The sequence below is a fragment of the Salvelinus fontinalis genome, chromosome 4 (genome assembly GCF_029448725.1).
Source record: "Salvelinus fontinalis isolate EN_2023a chromosome 4, ASM2944872v1, whole genome shotgun sequence".
NCBI lineage: Eukaryota > Metazoa > Chordata > Actinopteri > Salmoniformes > Salmonidae > Salvelinus > Salvelinus fontinalis.
Genome location: NC_074668.1, coordinates 84868981 through 84886480, shown reverse-complemented (window position 1 = coordinate 84886480; position 17500 = coordinate 84868981). Strand labels below are relative to the sequence as shown.

Sequence of the window (17500 nt, the reverse complement as noted above, 5' to 3'; positions counted from 1 at the left end):
ACAACTCATTAGTTATCAAACACAACTCATTAGTTATCAAACACAACTCATTAGTTATCAAACACAACTCATTAGTTATCAAACACAACTCACTAGTTATCAAACACAACTCACTAGTTATCAAACACAAGTCACTAGTTATCAAACACAACTCATTAGTTATCAAACACAACTCACTAGTTATCAAACACAACTCACTAGTTATCAAACACAACTCATTAGTTATCAAACACAGCTCATTAGTTATCAAACACAACTCATTAGTTATCAACAAACTCACTAGTTATCAAACGAAACTCACTAGTTATCAAACACAACTCACTAGTTATCAAACACAACTCACTAGTTATCAAACACAACTCATTAGTTATCAAACAAAACTCATTAGTTATCAAACACAACTCATTAGTTATCAACAAACTCACTAGTTATCAAACACAACTCACTAGTTATCAAACACAACTCACTAGTTATCAAACACAACTCATTAGTTATCAAACACAACTCATTAGTTATCAAACACAACTCACTAGTTATCAAACACAACTCACTAGTTATCAAACACAACTCATTAGTTATCAAACACAACTCACTAGTTATCAAACACAACTCACTAGTTATCAAACACAACTCACTAGTTATCAAACACAAGTCATTAGTTATCAAACACAACTCATTAGTTATCAAACACAACTCATTAGTTATCAAACACAACTCACTAGTTATCAAACACAACTCACTAGTTATCAAACACAACTCATTAGTTATCAAACACAACTCACTAGTTATCAAACACAACTCACTAGTTATCAAACACAACTCACTAGTTATCAAACACAAGTCATTAGTTATCAAACACAACTCATTAGTTATCAAACACAACTCACTAGTTATCAAACACAAGTCACTAGCTATCAAACACAAGTCACTAGTTATCAAACACAACTCATTAGTTATCAAACACAACCTCACTAGTTATCAAACACAATTCACTAGTTATCAAACACAACTCATTAGTTATCAAACACAACTCACTAGTTATCAAACACAACTCACTAGTTATCAAACACAACTCATTAGTTATCAAACACAACTCACTAGTTATCAAACACAATTCACTAGTTATCAAACACAACTCATTAGTTATCAAACACAACTCACTAGTTATCAAACACAACTCACTAGTTCTCACCAATTAACCCCTTAATTGGTTATGGGGTCAATTGGAAAAAGCACCTTCAATCTACACAGATCTACTGGTGTATTATAGTGCTTCCTCCACTTGATATGTTCTACACAAATCCCTGGTCATTTGGTTTTGAGGCTGAGATGGTCCCTAACTATCATCTGAAAAATACTCAGCAACAGAATTGGAAGCTGCCTTGAAATATACTTTATCCAAATAAAATTCATGTTGGTGTATCTTATATGGTTAACCTGGAGTTATTTCCACAGAGTACTGTGAAGGTATGACCAGGGTGGATGCCTGCCCCCCCATCTCTCTCTTTTCTCCTCCTGCCGCTCTCTCTTCCCTCATGCCTATCCCTGTCTCTCCTGCCCAGACCTTGGCTGGCTGTACTGCTGTGTTGATCTCTGTCCAACAGCTCTGCCTCGGAGCGTTGTTTAAGCAGTTGGCTTATCCCCCTCTCCCTCCCTCTTTCGCCCTCCCTCCTTCCCTCCTGTCTTTCCTTCTGTCTCTCTGCTCTCTCGCCATTCTTCCTTCACTAATGCCTTTTCCCCTCTCTCGCTCTCCCTCTCTCCTCTTCCCCCTCTCTCTCTCTGTCTCCCTCCCCCTCTCCTCCTCTTCCCTATCTCTCTCTGTCTCCCTCTCCCTCCCTCTTCCCCCCTCTCTCTCTCTGTCTCCCTCACTCGTCTTCCCCCCTCTCTCTCTCTTTCTCCCTCTCCCTCCCTCCTCTTCCCCCTCTTTCTCTTTCCCCCTCTCTCTCTCTCTGTCTCCCTCTACCTCCTTCATCTTCCCCCCTCTCTCTCTCTGTCTCCCTCTCCCTCCCTCCTCTTCCCCCCCTCTCTCTCTGTCTCCCTCTCCCTCCCTCCTCTTCCCCCCTCTCTCTCTCTGTCTCCCTCTCCCTTCCTCCTCTTCCCCCTTTGGCTCTTGCCTACCACTCTCACATTCCCTCTCCCCTCCTCGCTCTTACGCTCCCTCCTCTCCTCTTGTCTATCCCTCTCCCCTCCCCTCTGGTTTCTTGCTCTCCTGTCCAAGACACTGTTGGGCTCTGTCTCTAACTGCTCTGCCCTGTGAGCAGCAGGTTGAATCAGTTGGCTGTTCAGGGAGTTTTAATGAGAAACTGAAAGGGTGAGAAACAGAGGCTGAGTCCCAACATAGTGCCCTACTTTTTTATCAGGGCCCGTAGGTCATAAGTCAACGGTAGTGTACTATGTAGGGAATAGGGTGCTATTTTGGATGCATAGAGAAAAACAGCATTACAATTCTCTGGTACTGTCCGGTCTCTCTCAGAGCTAAACCAGCTAGCACAAAGCCAAGAGAAACATGGGAGGTGGCATTGCCAAAATGAAGCTTGTTAACGTGTCTTTAACCTTTCAAACATGGTAGTGAGCCGCTCAACAGCATGTGTACAACTCAAAGACTTAATTAGACCTAAAATCCACAAAAATCCCCACAAGGATAGTAAAACAAGGAAAATTCTCCCTCGTGGAGTTATCATTTCCCACGTCCCCATGAGGACAAAGGCTATTTTAAACTTAGGGGTTAGGTTTAGGGTAGAGGTCGACCGATTAATCGGAATGGACGATTAATTAGGTCCGATTTCAAGTTTTCATAACAATCGGAAATCGGTATTTTTGGACACCGATTTGGCCAATTTAAAAATATATATATATATTTTTTTTTTACACCTTTATTTAATCTTTATTTAACTAGGCAAGTCAGTTAAGAACACATTCTTATTTTCAATGATGGCCTAGGAATGGTGGGTTAACTGCCTCGTTCAGGGGCAGAATGACAGATTTTTACCTTGTCAGCTCGGGGGATTCAATCTTGCAACCTTACAGTTAACTAGTCCAACGATCTAACTACCTGATTACATTGCACTCCACGAGGAGCCTGCCTGTTACGCGAATGCAGTAGAAGCCAAGGTAAGTTGCTAGCTAGCATTAAACTTATCTTATAAAAAACAATCCATCAATCATAATCACTAGTTAACTACACATGGTTGATGATATTACTAGTTTATCTAGCGTGTCCTGCGTTGCATATAAGCGATGCGGTGCGTATCGTTGCTCCAATGTGTACCTAACCATAAACATCAATGCATTTCTTAAAATCAATACACAGAAGTATATATTTTTAAACCTGCATATTTAGCTAAAAGAAATCCAGGTTAGCAGGCAATATTAACCAGGTGAAATTGTGTCACTTCTCTTGCGTTCATTGCACGCAGAGTCAGTGTATATGCAACAGTTTGGGCCGCCTAATTTGCCAGAATTTTACGTAATTATGACATAACATTGAAGGTTGTGCAATGTAACAGGAATATTTAGACTTATGGATGCCACCCGTTAGATAAAATACGGAACGGTTCCGTATTTCACTGAAAGAATAAACGTCTTGTTTTCGAGATTATAGTTTCCGGATTCGACCATATTAATGACCTAAGGCTCGTATTTCTGTGTGTTATTATGTTATAACTAAGTCTATGATTTGATAGAGCAGTCTGACTGAGCGGTGGTAGGCAGCAGCAGGCTCGTAAGCATTCATTCAAACAGCACTTTCCTGCGTTTTGCCATCACCTCCCGAGATTAGGCTGGTGTAACCGATGTGAAATGGCTAGCTAGTTAGCGGGGTGCGCGCTAATAGCTTTTCAAACGTCACTCGCTCTGAGACTTGGAGTAGTTATTCCCCTTGCTCTGCATGGGTAACGCTGCTTCAAGGGTGGCTGTTGTCGTTGTGTTCCTGGTTTGAGCCCAGGTAGGAGCGAGGAGAGGGATGGAAGCTATACTGTTACACTGGCAATACTAAAGTGCCTATAAGAACATCCAATAGTCAAAGGTTATTGAAATACAAATGGTATAGAGAGAAATAGTCCTATAATTCCTATAATAACTACAACCTAAAATTTCTTACCTGAGAATATTGAAGACTCATGTTAAAAGGAACCACCAGCTTTCATATGTTCTCATGTTCTGAGCAAGGAACTTAAACGTTAGCTTTCTTACATGGCACATATTGCACTTTTACTTTCTTCTCCAACACTTTGTTTTTGCATTATTTAAACCAAATTGAACATGTTTCATTATTTATTTGAGGCTAAATTGATTTTATTGATGTATTATATTAAGTTAAAATAAGTGTTCATTCAGTATTGTTGTAATTGTCATTATTACAAATACAATTTAAAAAATCGGCCGATTAATCGGTATCGGCTTTTTTGGTCCTCCAATAATCGGTGTCGGTATCGGCGTTGAAAAATCATAATCGGTCGACCTCTAGTTTGGGGTTAAGGTTACAATTCTGGTTAGGGTAAGGGGTTAGTGGTTGAGTTTAAGGTTAGGGTTAAGATCAAGATTATGGTAAGGGTTAGGGGTTAATGAAAACAGGATTTTGAATGGAAATTAATTTTAGGTCTCCACGACGATAGAATAACATAATATGTGTGTGTGTGTGTGTGTGTGTGTGTGCTTGTGTGTGCTTGTGTGTGTGTGTTCATGTATACATGCATATGAGCGTGTCAAGCATCCTTACCATGTTCATGACAGTGAGCAGGAATCTCTGCGCGGCCTCTGCTCCGTGGTACTGCACCATGTCTGAGTCTGCCACCACCACCGTCTCTACCGTATACAACCCATTCAGATGGATGGCGTTCCTCCTTCTACGGCCCTCCTCCACTCCTTTCTGCCTCTTCTCCTTCTTCCTCACTAGCACAGGGGACAGAGACACACACATGATTGATTATTATTTGCTGTTCCACCATAGCCTGGTCCCAGATCACACCAAACCACTAGGAGTTTGCAAGACAACACAACAGATTTGGTCCCAGGCTAGGTTTACTGCATCTTAACAAGACAACACAACATATGTGGTACCAAGCTAGGTTTACTGCATCTTAACAAGAAAACACAACATATGTGGTCCCAGGCTAGGTTTACAGCATTGTTGTCAGGATTTGGCCAGGATTGTTCAGGTTTTGGTCACTAGATGCTTTTTTGACCCTTTTGTTTTTTCCCTTGTTCCAGTTATTATTTGCACCTGTGCCTCATTTCCCTTGAAAGTATTTAAACCCTTAGTGTTCCTCAGTTCTTTGCTCTGTGTTTGTATGTTAGCACCCAGCCCCAGCCATGCTGTGAACATTTGTTTCTCTAGTTGCATTTTCTTGAGGTACTCTGGTTTTGTTCTTGTTTATTTTTGATTATTCTTTTGAGGTTTGTTTTTTCCCTGATGTTCTTACCACTGTGGATTTTTCCTTGTGTCTTGGAGGATATACATTTTTTCTCTTGGAATTACTTTTGACGCTGTGGATTTATATTTTTTGCCTGAAGATCTTTTCCTTTTTACTTTATTAAACCACCGTCTCTAGTACTGCTGTGTCTGCCTCATCTTCTGGGTTCTGCCGACTATTAGTGGCTCAGTTTACTAAGTGACTGTTTCTCACACCGGAGACCCGAGTTCGTAACCGGGTCCTGACAATCGTAACAAGACAACACAACAGATGTGGTCCCAGACTAGGTTTACTGCATCTTAACAAGACAACACAACAGATGTGGTCCCAGGCTAGGTTTACAGCATCTTAACAAGACAACACAACAGATGTGGTCCCAGACTAGGTTTACAGCATCTTAACAAGCCAAGCTGACAGGGACAAGAACAGAGACAATGCCAGCTACAGTAGACATTCCATTATACAGTCGTTGAGCTAAAGAATCCCTTACAGATACTTTCATTTGGGCATGACACAGCATCTATTCGTTTTGGGTTAGAAAATGCTTAATAAGTTAGCGGTTGGTAACAGTAGCAAGGTAAATAAAACCAGTGTGAAGCACTTCTCTCCATGACTGGAAACACATAAGAAAACACATTTTGTAATTTTGTGATTTGGGTGAACTAACCCTTTAAGTAAAGATGGATGACAGACTGACAGATAAAGAGACATAAAAAAAGATGGCCATTCTGTATGAGATGCCATGAAGTTTCTCTCTCAAAGAAACACACTTCTCACTACCTCTCTCTTTTTCTTCTCTCCCTCTGCTTTAACTTACCCCAGTCCTCTGGAAGATACCACCACCACATACTCTATGACCAGGAGTTCTATTAGGCCTAATCATCTTAAATGAAATAGTTTCAGTACTCTAACCAATGTTATGAGAACAAGGCCGGGGTTGGCCCATTCGCTAAGTCGTTCCAGATTCAATGGGAACTCTAATGTCTTCCATTGGAAAGAAAAGGCACAGCTAGTTAACGTAAGAGTGGTGGAATAAACAATGGTAAAATCACTGCAGCAACAACAGAACTTCATGGACCACATTAAAGGGGCAATCTGGCAGTTCAAACAACAAGAAAGTGGTCAAATCAAATCAAATTATATTTGTCACATACACATGTTTAGCAGATGTTATTGCGGGTGTAGTGAAATGCTTGTGTTTCTAGCTCCAACAGTGCAGTAATATCTAACAATTCACAACAATACCTACAATACACACAACCTAAAGTAAAATAATGTAATTAAGGAATATATAAATATTAGGATGAGCAATGTCGGAGTGGCATAGACTAAAATGCGGTAGAATAGAATACAGTATATACATATGAGTAAATATGTAAACATGATTAAAGTCACTGATTTGGTAAACAACTGAGGGACGGGGCTGGAGAAATGTAACCATCATCAAATTCATAGACAGAGGTATGGATGCAAGGACTGACCATCCATGAGATAAAAGTATAGTTTTCCTATGTTTTGAGGCTAAACAGTATTTGTTTACAATTGCATTGTTTCCAAACAATGGAGTAAAACAAGCTTATATTTTGGGTTATGATGAGGTACAACAGTTGAACTAAGCTTACAAAACATTTATAAGATATATTCTTAAAAAATCTATGAATATGTTAAATTGTAAAAGACTGAACTTCCCCTTTAAGGAGGACTCGCTGCACACACTAACTTCAGTTCTCATCAGAGATGCATGATTAACTACAGCCTTGTGCTGTAACACCACATCTAGCGAAACTGTGTGAGAGACCTTAGTAACAACAGATTGGGTAACACTACCATAAAGCCAACCGTCATAATACATTATGATGCGATAATGCATTATAATGTGGTTAATGCAATATGATCGGGTTATAATGCAATATGATGTGGTTATAATGCATTATGATGTGGCCAATGCATTATGATGTGGTTATAATGCATCATGATGTGGTCAATGTAATATGATGTGGTTATAATGCATCATGATGTGGTCAATGTAATATGATGTGGTCAATGCATTATGATATGGTTATAATGCATTACGATGTGGTTAATGCATTATGATGTGGTTATAATGCATTATAATGTGGTTAATGCATTATGATGTGGTTAATGCTGGTTATAATGCATTATGATCTGGTTATAATGCATTATGATCTAGTTATAATGCATTATAAAGCATGGATGATCTTCTTATAAAGTCTTATTATCATCTTTCTCTCGATCCTGACTTATCTCCTAGTCCCTGTCGCTGAAAAACATCCCTACAGCATGATGCTGCCACCCCCATGTTTCACTGTAGGGATGGTGCCAGGTTTCCTCCAGACGTGACGCTTGGCATTCAGGCCAAAGAGCTCAATCTTAGTTTCATCAGACCAGAGATTCTTGTTTCTCATGGTCTGAGAGTCTTTAGGTGGCTTTTGGCAAACTCTAAGCGGGCTGTCATGTGTCTTTTACTGAGGAGTGGCTTCCATCCGGCCACTCTACCATAAAACCCTGATTGGTGGAGTGCTGCAGAGATGGATGTCCTTCTGGAAGGTCCTCCCATCTCCACAGAGGAACTCTGGAGCTCTGTCAGAGAGACCATATGGGTTCTTGGTCACCTCCCTGACCAAGGCCCTTCTCCCCTGATTGCTCAGTTTGGCCTGGCGGCCAGCTCTTGGAAGAGTCTTGGTGGTTCCAAACTTCTTCCACTTAAGAATGATGGAGGCCACTGTGTTCTTGGGGACCTTCAACGCTGCAGACATTTTTTGGTACCCTTCCCCAGATCTGTGCCTCGACACAATCCTGTCTCGGAGCTCTACGGACAATTCCTTCGACCTCATGTCTTGGTTTTTGCTATGACAAGCACTGTCAACTGTGGGACCTTAAATAGACAGGTGTGTGCATTTCCAAATCATGTCCAATCAATTGAATTTACCACATGTGGACTCCAATCAAGTTGTAGAAATATCTCAAGAATTATCATTGGAAACAGGAGGCACCTGAGCTCAATTTCGTGTCTCATAGCAAAAGGGTCTGAATACTTATGTAAATAAGTTATGTGGAAAGATTTTAAAAAAAATGTTTTCGCTTTGTCATTATGGGTTATTGTGTGTAGATTGATGAATTTTATGTTTTTCATTTTAATTGAACATTTTAGAATAAGGCCGTCACGTAACAAAATGTGGAAAAAGTCAAGGGGTCTGAATAGTTTGGGGAAGGCATTGTTTATGCATCTTACACTGATGATGTTGGCGACACGATTGTTCCTGACTCTCCAGATCAATACTCATGATTGATACTGTTGTTGCCATGGTTCCCTCTCTCCTTGAAGACTTTCAATAAGTATTTCAAGACTTTCAAGTTCATAACACAGTAGACAGGCAGTAGGGTTGCACCGGTAACTTTCCCCGAAGTCCCTGGTTTTCCAGAAATCCTGGTTTTACGATTCCTGGAGTCCTCCAACCAAGAGGACCAAAACCTGGGCATTTTGATAAAGTTAGCGGAATGTTGAAACTCTATCTGGGAGGATATCAATTCCATTAAAGTAACAGCCATTTACATTTGTCTGAACTGTCTGAACTGTACCTTTTAAGAACACCCATGAGATATGCCTGCTAGTGGAAGAAGGGTCATGTCATTCCATGGATTTAGTTAAATCACACCTATTTTCCAGCATATATCTGGAGCTTGTTTCTCGCATGGCTTGCACACACACACGCACACGCACACGCACACACACGCACACGCACACGCACACACACACACACACACACACACACACACTTCTGCAGAAACCAAACTATTGGATGGGGAGGTGTCACGCCCTGGCCTTAGTATTATTGGTTTTCTTTATTATTTTAGTTAGGTCAGGGTGTGACATGGGGAATGTTTTTGTTTTGTTGGTTTTGGGTGTTTATGGTAAAGGGGTTGTGTATAGTATATGGGTTTGTGTGGAGTACAGGTTTCTAGTATTGTCTATGTATGTTTAGTTGTCTAGGAGAGTCTATGGTTACCTGAATGAGTTCCCAATTAGAGACAGCTGATTTCGGTTGTCTCTGATTGGGAGCCTTATTTAGGGTAGCCATAGGCTCTCATTGGTTGTGGGTAATTGTCTATGTAAGAACGTTAGTAGCCTGTATGTTTGTGCACAACGTTTGTAGCTTCACGGTCGTTTTGTTATTTTGTTGTTTTGTTAAAGTGTTTTTGTGTCGTGTTCATCTTCGTGTTGTTTAATAAAAGAAGATGGCATATTTTCCAACTGCTGCATTTTGGTCCGTTAATCCGCCACACGATCGTGACAGAATTACCCACCATAGGACCAAGCGGCATGACCAGCGGCAACAAGAGCAATACAAGGATTTATGGACATGGGAGGAAATTTTAGACCGGGAGGTACCAGGAGAATATAACCGCCCCAAAGCTGAGCTGGAGGCAGCGAAAGCAGAGAGGCGGCGATATGAGGAGCTAGCTCGGAGGCAGGAAAAGGAACCTACAAAGGATCTGGGTTACACTACGTGGGAGGAGATCGACAGGTGGGCGATCAACCCAGGGAGAGTGCCGGAGCCCGCCTGGGATTCTCTGGCGCAGTGCGAGGAGGGATACCGGCGAATGGAGGCAGCACGACGAAGCGGTAGGAAGCCTGTGGGAAAACCCAAAAAATTTCTTTGGGGGGGGCTTAAAGGGAGAGTGGCGAAGTCAGGTAGGAAACCTGCGCCTACTCCCTGTAATTACCGTGGAGAGCGAGAGTACGGGCAGACACCGTGTTACGCAGTAGAGCGCACGGTGTCTCCTGTACGTGTGCATAGCCCGGTGCGGGTTATTCCACCTCCCCGCACTGGCAGGGCTAGATTGAGTATTGAGCCGGATGTCATGAAGCCGGCCCTACATATCTGGCCACCAGTGCGTCTCCTCGGGCCGGTTTACATGGCACCAGCCTTACGCATGGTGTCCCCGGTTCGCCTACATAGCCCGGTGCGGGTTATTCCACCTCTCCGCACTGGTCAGGCAACGGGGAGCATTCAACCAGGTAAGGTTGGTCAGGCTCAATGCTCAAGGGAGCCAATACGCCTGCACGGTCCGGTATTTCCGGCGCCACCTCCCCGCCCCAGTTCAGTGCCACCAGTGCCTACACCACGTAACAGGCTTCCAGTGTGTCTCCAGAGCCCTGTTCCTCCTCCACGCACTCGTCCTATGGTGCGTGTCTCCAGCCCGGTATCACCAATTCCGGCACCACGCACTAAGCCTTTTGTGCGTCTCCAGAGTCCTGTGCATCCTGTTGCTGCTCCCCGCATTAGCCCTGAGATGCGTGTCCCCAGTCCGGTACCACCAGTTCTGGCCCCACGCACTAGGCCTAATGTGCGTCCCCAGGGTCCAGTATGCCCTGTTCCTGCTCCCCGCACTAGCCCTGAGATGCGTGTCCCCAGCCCGGTGCCACCAGTCCCGGCACCACGCACCAGGCCTACAGTGCGCCTCAGCCGGCAGGAGTCTGCCGTCTGCACAGCGATGACTGAACTGCTCGTCTCCCCAGCGCCATCTGAGCCATCCGTCTCCCCAGCGCCATCTGAGCCATCTGTCTCCCCAGCGCCATCTGAGCCATCCGTCTGCAATGAGCCTGCAAAGCCGCCCGTCTGCCATGAGCCTGCAAAGCCGCCCGTCTGCCATGAGCCCACTGAGCCGTCCGCCAGACAGGAGCCGCTAGAGCCGCCAGCCAGACAGGAGCCGCTAGAGCCGTCCGTCAGACAGGATCTGCCAGAGCCGCCAACCAGACAGGATCTGCCAGAGCCGCCAACCAGACAGGAGCAGCCAGATCAGTCAGCCAGCCATGAGCAGCCAGATCAGTCAGCCAGCCATGAGCAGCCAGATCCGTCAGCTAGCCATGAGCAGCCAGATCCGTCAGCTAGCCATGAGCAGCCAGATCCGTCAGCCAGCCATGAGCAGCCAGATCCGTCAGCTAGCCATGAGCAGCCAGATCCGTCAGCTAGCCATGAGCAGCCAGATCCGTCAGCTAGCCATGAGCAGCCAGATCCGTCAGCTAGCCATGAGCAGCCAGATCCGTCAGCCAGCCATGGGCCATCCCTCAGTCCGGAGCTGCCATTCCTCAGTCCGGAGCTGCCCCTTACCCTGGTGCTGCCCCTTACCCTGGTGCTGCCCCTTACCCTGGTGCTGCCCCTTACCCTGGTACTGCCCCTGACCCTGGTACTGTCCCTGACCCTAGTACTGCCCCTGACCCTGGTACTGCCTCTTACCCTGGTACTGCCCCTAAGTCCGGAACTGCCCCTGAATGCAATGGGGTTAAGGTGGAGGGGGGTCGTTTGGAGGAAGCCTAGGAGGTGTTTAGGTACTGTGGTGACGTGGGGACCGCGACCAGAGCCGGAGCCGCCACCGTGGATGGAAGCCCACCCAGACCCTCCCCTAGACTGTGTATGGTGCGCCCGGAGTTCGCGCCTCAAGGGGGGGGTTATGTCACGCCCTGGCCTTAGTATTATTGGTTTTCTTTATTATTTTAGTTAGGTCAGGGTGTGACATGGGGAATGTTTTTGTTTTGTTGGTTTTGGGTGTTTATGGTAAAGGGGTTGTGTATAGTATATGGGTTTGTGTGGAGTACAGGTTTCTAGTATTGTCTATGTATGTTTAGTTGTCTAGGAGAGTCTATGGTTACCTGAATGAGTTCCCAATTAGAGACAGCTGATTTCGGTTGTCTCTGATTGGGAGCCTTATTTAGGGTAGCCATAGGCTCTCATTGGTTGTGGGTAATTGTCTATGTAAGAACGTTAGTAGCCTGTATGTTTGTGCACAACGTTTGTAGCTTCACGGTCGTTTTGTTATTTTGTTGTTTTGTTAAAGTGTTTTTGTGTCGTGTTCATCTTCGTGTTAAAATAAAAGAAGATGGCATATTTTCCAACTGCTGCATTTTGGTCCGTTAATCCGCCACACGATCGTGACAGGAGGATTGTTTGGTTAATCTGTTGTCTGTTAAGGTTGTTTATCTGCGTGGACAAACACTGTGGAAAGATGTTTTGTTCTCAGAGAAGAAGAGGGCTTAGCTTGGGCAATGACAATACTGGACAACTGTGGAGACTCAGTGAATCAAAAGCCACAAAAGCCACATGGCTTGGGCATGGGAATGCCAAACAGTATGAGACTTATCCATGTGTTGTTGTGAACTTAAAGCAATGTTTAGCGTTCTTGTTTCTGTTTAGTGCATTGGAAAAGGCAAGATGAGAGAGATCTGAGAATCCCCCAGTTATCTGCTCTAAAAAACATGTCACACACAAACACATTGCACAACTCTATTGGGTCACATGAAAACATTTGAAGTAGAACATGAGATACAGACAAACATGAAAATCAGATCCCATGTAATTATAGTAATAGTAACAATGTAATAATATGTATACATACATTACTCAAGTGTATCTGTAAAAACAGTACATGGTATACTTAACGACATTAGTTCAAACACTGCAAGTAGCTTCTGACAAGAGGAAGACGGTACTCTCTTCAACCCCCCTCTCCCACTTCCTCTCCTCCTCTCCCACTTCCTCTCCCCCTCTTCAACCCTCCTCTCCCACTTCCTCTCCTCCTCTTCAACCCTCCTCTCCCACTTCCTCTCCTCCTCTCCCACGTCCTCTCCTCCTCTTCAACCCTCTTCTCCCACTTCCTCTCCTCCTCTTCAACCCTCCTCTCCCACTTCCCCCCCTCCTCTTCAACCCTCCTCTCCCACTTCCTCTCCTTCTCTCCCACTTCCTCTCCCCCTCTTCAACCCTCCTCTCCCACTTCCTCTCCTCCTCTCCCACTTCCTCTCCCCCTCTTCAACCCTCCTCTCCCACTTCCTCTCCTCCTCTCCCACTTCCTCTCCTCCTCTTCAACCCTCCTCTCCCACTTCCCCCCTCCTCTTCAACCCTCCTCTCCCACCTCCCCCACTCCTCTTCAACCCTCCTCTCCCACTTCCTCTCCTCCTCTTCAACCCTCCTCTCCCACTTCCCCCCCCTCCTCTTCAACCCTCCTCTCCCACTTCCTCGCCTCCTCTTTAATCCTCCTCTCCCACTTCCTCTCCCCCTCTTCAACCCTCCTGTCCCACTTTCTCTACTCCTCTTCCATCCTCCTCATCCACTTCCCCCCCTCCTCTCCCACTTCCTCTCCTCCTCTTCAACCCTCCTCTACCACTTCCCCCCTCCTCTTCAACCCTCCTCTCCCACTTCCTCTCCTCCTCTTCAACCCTCCTCTCCCACTTCCTCCCCCCCTCTTCAACCCTCCTCTTCCACTTCCCCCCTCCTCTTCAACCCTCCTCTCCCACTTCCCCCCCTCTTCAACCCTCCTCTCCCACTTCCTCTCCTCCTCTTCAACCCTCCTCTCCCACTTTCTTTACTCCTCTTCCATCCTCCTCTTCCCCTTCCTCTCCTCCTCTTCAACCCTCCTCTCCCACTTCCTCTCCTCCTCTTCCACTTCCTCTCCTTCTCTTCAAACCTCCTCTCCCACTTTCTCTACTCCTCTTCCATCCTCCTCTTCCTCTCCCACTTCCTCTCCTCCTCTTCAACCCTCCTCGCCCACTTCCTCAACTCCTCTTCAACCCTCTCCCACTTCCTCTCCTCCTCTTCCACTTCCTCTCCTTCTCTTCAAACCTCCTCTCCCACTTTCTCTACTCCTCTTCCATCCTCCTCTTCCTCTCCCACTTCCTCTCCTCCTCTTCAACCCTCCTCGCCCACTTCCTCAACTCCTCTTCAACCCTCTCCCACTTCCTCTCCTCCTTTTCAACTCTCCTCTCCAACCTCCTCTCCTCGTCTTCAACCCTCCTCTCCCACTTCCTCTCCTCCTTTTCAACCCTCCTCTCCCACTTCCTCTCCTCCTCTTCAATCCTCCTCTCCCACCTCCTCTCCTCCTCTTCAACCCTCCTCTCCCACCTCCTCTCCTCCTCGTCAACCCTCCTCTCCCACTTCCTCTCCTCCTCTTCAACCCTCCTCTCCAACCCTCCTCTCCCACTTCCTCTCCTCTTCTTCAACCCTCCTCTCCCACCACCTCTCCTCCTCTTCAACCCTCCTCTCCCACTTCCTCTCCTCCTCTTCAACCCTCCTCCCCCACCTCCTCTCCTCCTCTTCAACTCTCCTCTCCCAATTCCTCTCCGCCTCTTCAACCCTCCTCTCCCACTTCCTCTCCTCCTCTTCAACCCTCCTCTCCCACTTCCTCTACTCCTCTTCAACCCTCTCCCACTTCCTCTCCTCCTCTTCAACCCTCCTCTCCCACCTCCTCCCCTCCTCTTCAACCCTCCTCTCCCACCTCCTCTCCTCCTCTTCAACCCTCCTCTCCCTCTGCTCCTCTTTGACCCCTCTCTTTAGACTGCTCCTCTTCAATCCCTCTCTCCCTCCTCCACTTCATCTCTCAAGCATCTGGTACAGATGTCCCTACACTCTATCACCCTGTAATGTGACAGATAACCATTCTACAGGCATGGGCAGCCTTCCCACTTAGACCCTACTGTGTCCATGACAATGCAGGCTTGACAGAGGACACATGGTAACCAGGCCAACTTCTGACCAATCGGAGGCCAAGGAACTTAAATCGGAATGATTCTTTCACTGCTGATTCTTTGCACTTCACTCTCCACTCTCTGTGGACAAATAGATATATGTCTGTGGACAAATGGATATCTGTCTGTGGACAAATGGATATCTGTCTGTGAACAAATGGATATCTGTCTGTGGACAAATGGATATCTGTCTGTGGACAAATGGATATCTGTCTGTGGACAAATGGATATCTGTCTGTGGACAAATAGATATCTGTCTGTGGACAAATGGATATCTGTCTGTGGACAAATAGATATCTGTCTGTGGACAAATGGATATCTGTCTGTGGACAAATGGATATCTGTCTGTGGACAAATGGATATCTGTCTGTGGACAAATGGATATCTGTCTGTGGACAAATGGATATCTGTCTGTGGACAAATGGATATCTGTCTGTGGACAAATGGATCTCTGTCTGTGGACAAATGGATATCTGTCTGTGGACAAATGGATATCTGTCTGTGGACAAATGGATCTCTGTCTGTAGGCATGTGAGAGCAGCATATACAACGGACAGGGAAAGATTTCTTTCTGTATTCAAAGTGAAATGTTGCAAACAACGTATCAACCAATCGCCATTTGAATAGCAGTGTTTCTAAGACAAGGTCATTCTCAAAGATTGGAGAACAAAATAAAGCTGAGGAAGAAACTCCTTCATATAAAAGCAAGCCTGAAGGCGACATGTGCTTCTCCCTCACGCTGTAATGTGATATCTCACAAACAACTTATCAATCAAATGTCATTTGAATAGCAGTATTTTCAGAAATTCGTGTATTTGTCACAGAATGCTTAACAAAGAAAACCCATATTGAAACTAATAGCCCAAACCCATAGGGCGAACAACAACAGTACTGGCTAACTCCCTTAACCTTCTGTCATCAGTCTCATCACCATGCACATCCCACCCAGACAGCAATAAAAGAGGTATTGATGAAGAGCAATAAAGACAACTCCCTTCCTCCCTTTGCAGTGGCCTATACCACAGTCACCAGAGAGGAAAAGCAATAACAAGACAATATTGAGACAAACACAAAACTGCTTTGAACCCAAAAGACTAAGTTGAGCACTAAGTTGCAGGCCAAATGGCACCCTAGTCCCTTTATAGTGCACTGCTTCTGACCAGGGTCCATAGGGCTCTGGTCAACAGTGGTCCACTTTGTAGGGAATAGGGGGCCATTTGGGACAGCCCCAATTTGTTTCTGAGTCATACTGAGACAAATTATGGCCTGCTTTGAAATCTTGAGACTAACACAGTCAGCAGGGGACAATAAAATCTGCCGACTCAACGGTTAGCCAGTGCTGCTGCTGTTATGGGTCTGAAGCAAAGTCCTCTAATCCTGATGTGTAATAACTTTGGATAAACTGATTGAGGTCCACATCAGCAAAATATATGAGGACAGAGTGTCTAGATGGACACGAGGGTTGCAACATTTCTGTAACTTTCTCAAAACCCCCAGTAATTTTGCAAAACCCTAAGAGACACATCTGGGTTCTGAGACCTCTCCAGTTCATTACGGTCTACATGGAGATAGAAGCCCATTATGAAGGTCCAATAGATAGGATCCAGCCTAGACCTAGGTCCTAGACTACAACCAGACTCCACAGCCACTGTATGGCAGAGAGGTGCCCACATAAAGAGATCACTCAAAGATACCTTTTTTATCACACCTTAGAAGTGTTATACTAGTGAACTATCCATTTAAGAGCTGCCCGTTAAAGGGGATCAATCGTTCACTCAAAGAATGTAAGTTTGCCAGACATTTCCACTCCTCATGTGTCCTGTCCTAATTGGCATGTGATTGATGTTCTAGAATCGACCAGTCTGCATCCCAAATGAAACCCTATTCCCTACATAGTGCACTACTAATGGCTCTGGTGGGCCCTGGTCAAAAGGACTACACTCATTAGGGAATAGTGTGCCATTTGGGTTACAGCCAGGAGATACATCAGTCCAATCAGAGCATCACTCCAAAGAGAATCCTTTAACAACTTTAATGAGAGAATCCTTTAGATGTTGGAGACAAGTGGAGCCTTAATGCTTCAGCTGCCACGCCCATCTCTTTGATGAGTCTGAGAGGGGCTGGAGAAGGAACACCAAGCTCTAATTGATGTGTCTGAGAGGGGCTGGAGAAGGAACAGCAAGCTCTAATGGATGAGTCTGAGAGGGGCTGGAGAAGGAACAGCAAGCTCTAATGGATGAGTCTGAGAGGGGCTGGAGAAGGAACAGCAAGCTCTAATGGATGAGTCTGAGAGGGGCTGGAGAAGGAACAGCAAGCTCTAATGGATGTGTCTGAGAGGGGCTGGAGAAGGAACAGTAAGCTCTAATTGATGTGTCTGAGAGGGGCTGGAGAAGGAACAGCAAGCTCTAATGGATGAGTCTGAGAGGGGCTGGAGAAGGAACAGCAAGCTCTAATTGATGTGTGTGAGAGGGGCTGGAGAAGGAACAGCAAGCTCGAATTGATGTGTCTGAGAGGGGCTGGAGAAGGAACAGCAAGCTCTAATGGATGAGTC

The 17500-nt window shown here is 45.4% G+C and overlaps 1 protein-coding gene across 1 annotated transcript in view; it reads right to left on the bottom strand.

Annotated features, from left to right (window-relative positions):
• Positions 1-17500, bottom strand: part of LOC129854549 (A disintegrin and metalloproteinase with thrombospondin motifs 17-like) — a 62783-nt gene that overhangs the window by 5324 nt on the left and 39959 nt on the right. Inside the window, exon 4 of the mRNA XM_055921743.1 lies at positions 4718-4890. Within this exon, the coding sequence (XP_055777718.1) occupies positions 4718-4890 (173 nt within the window). The remainder of the gene's footprint in view (positions 1-4717; positions 4891-17500) is intronic.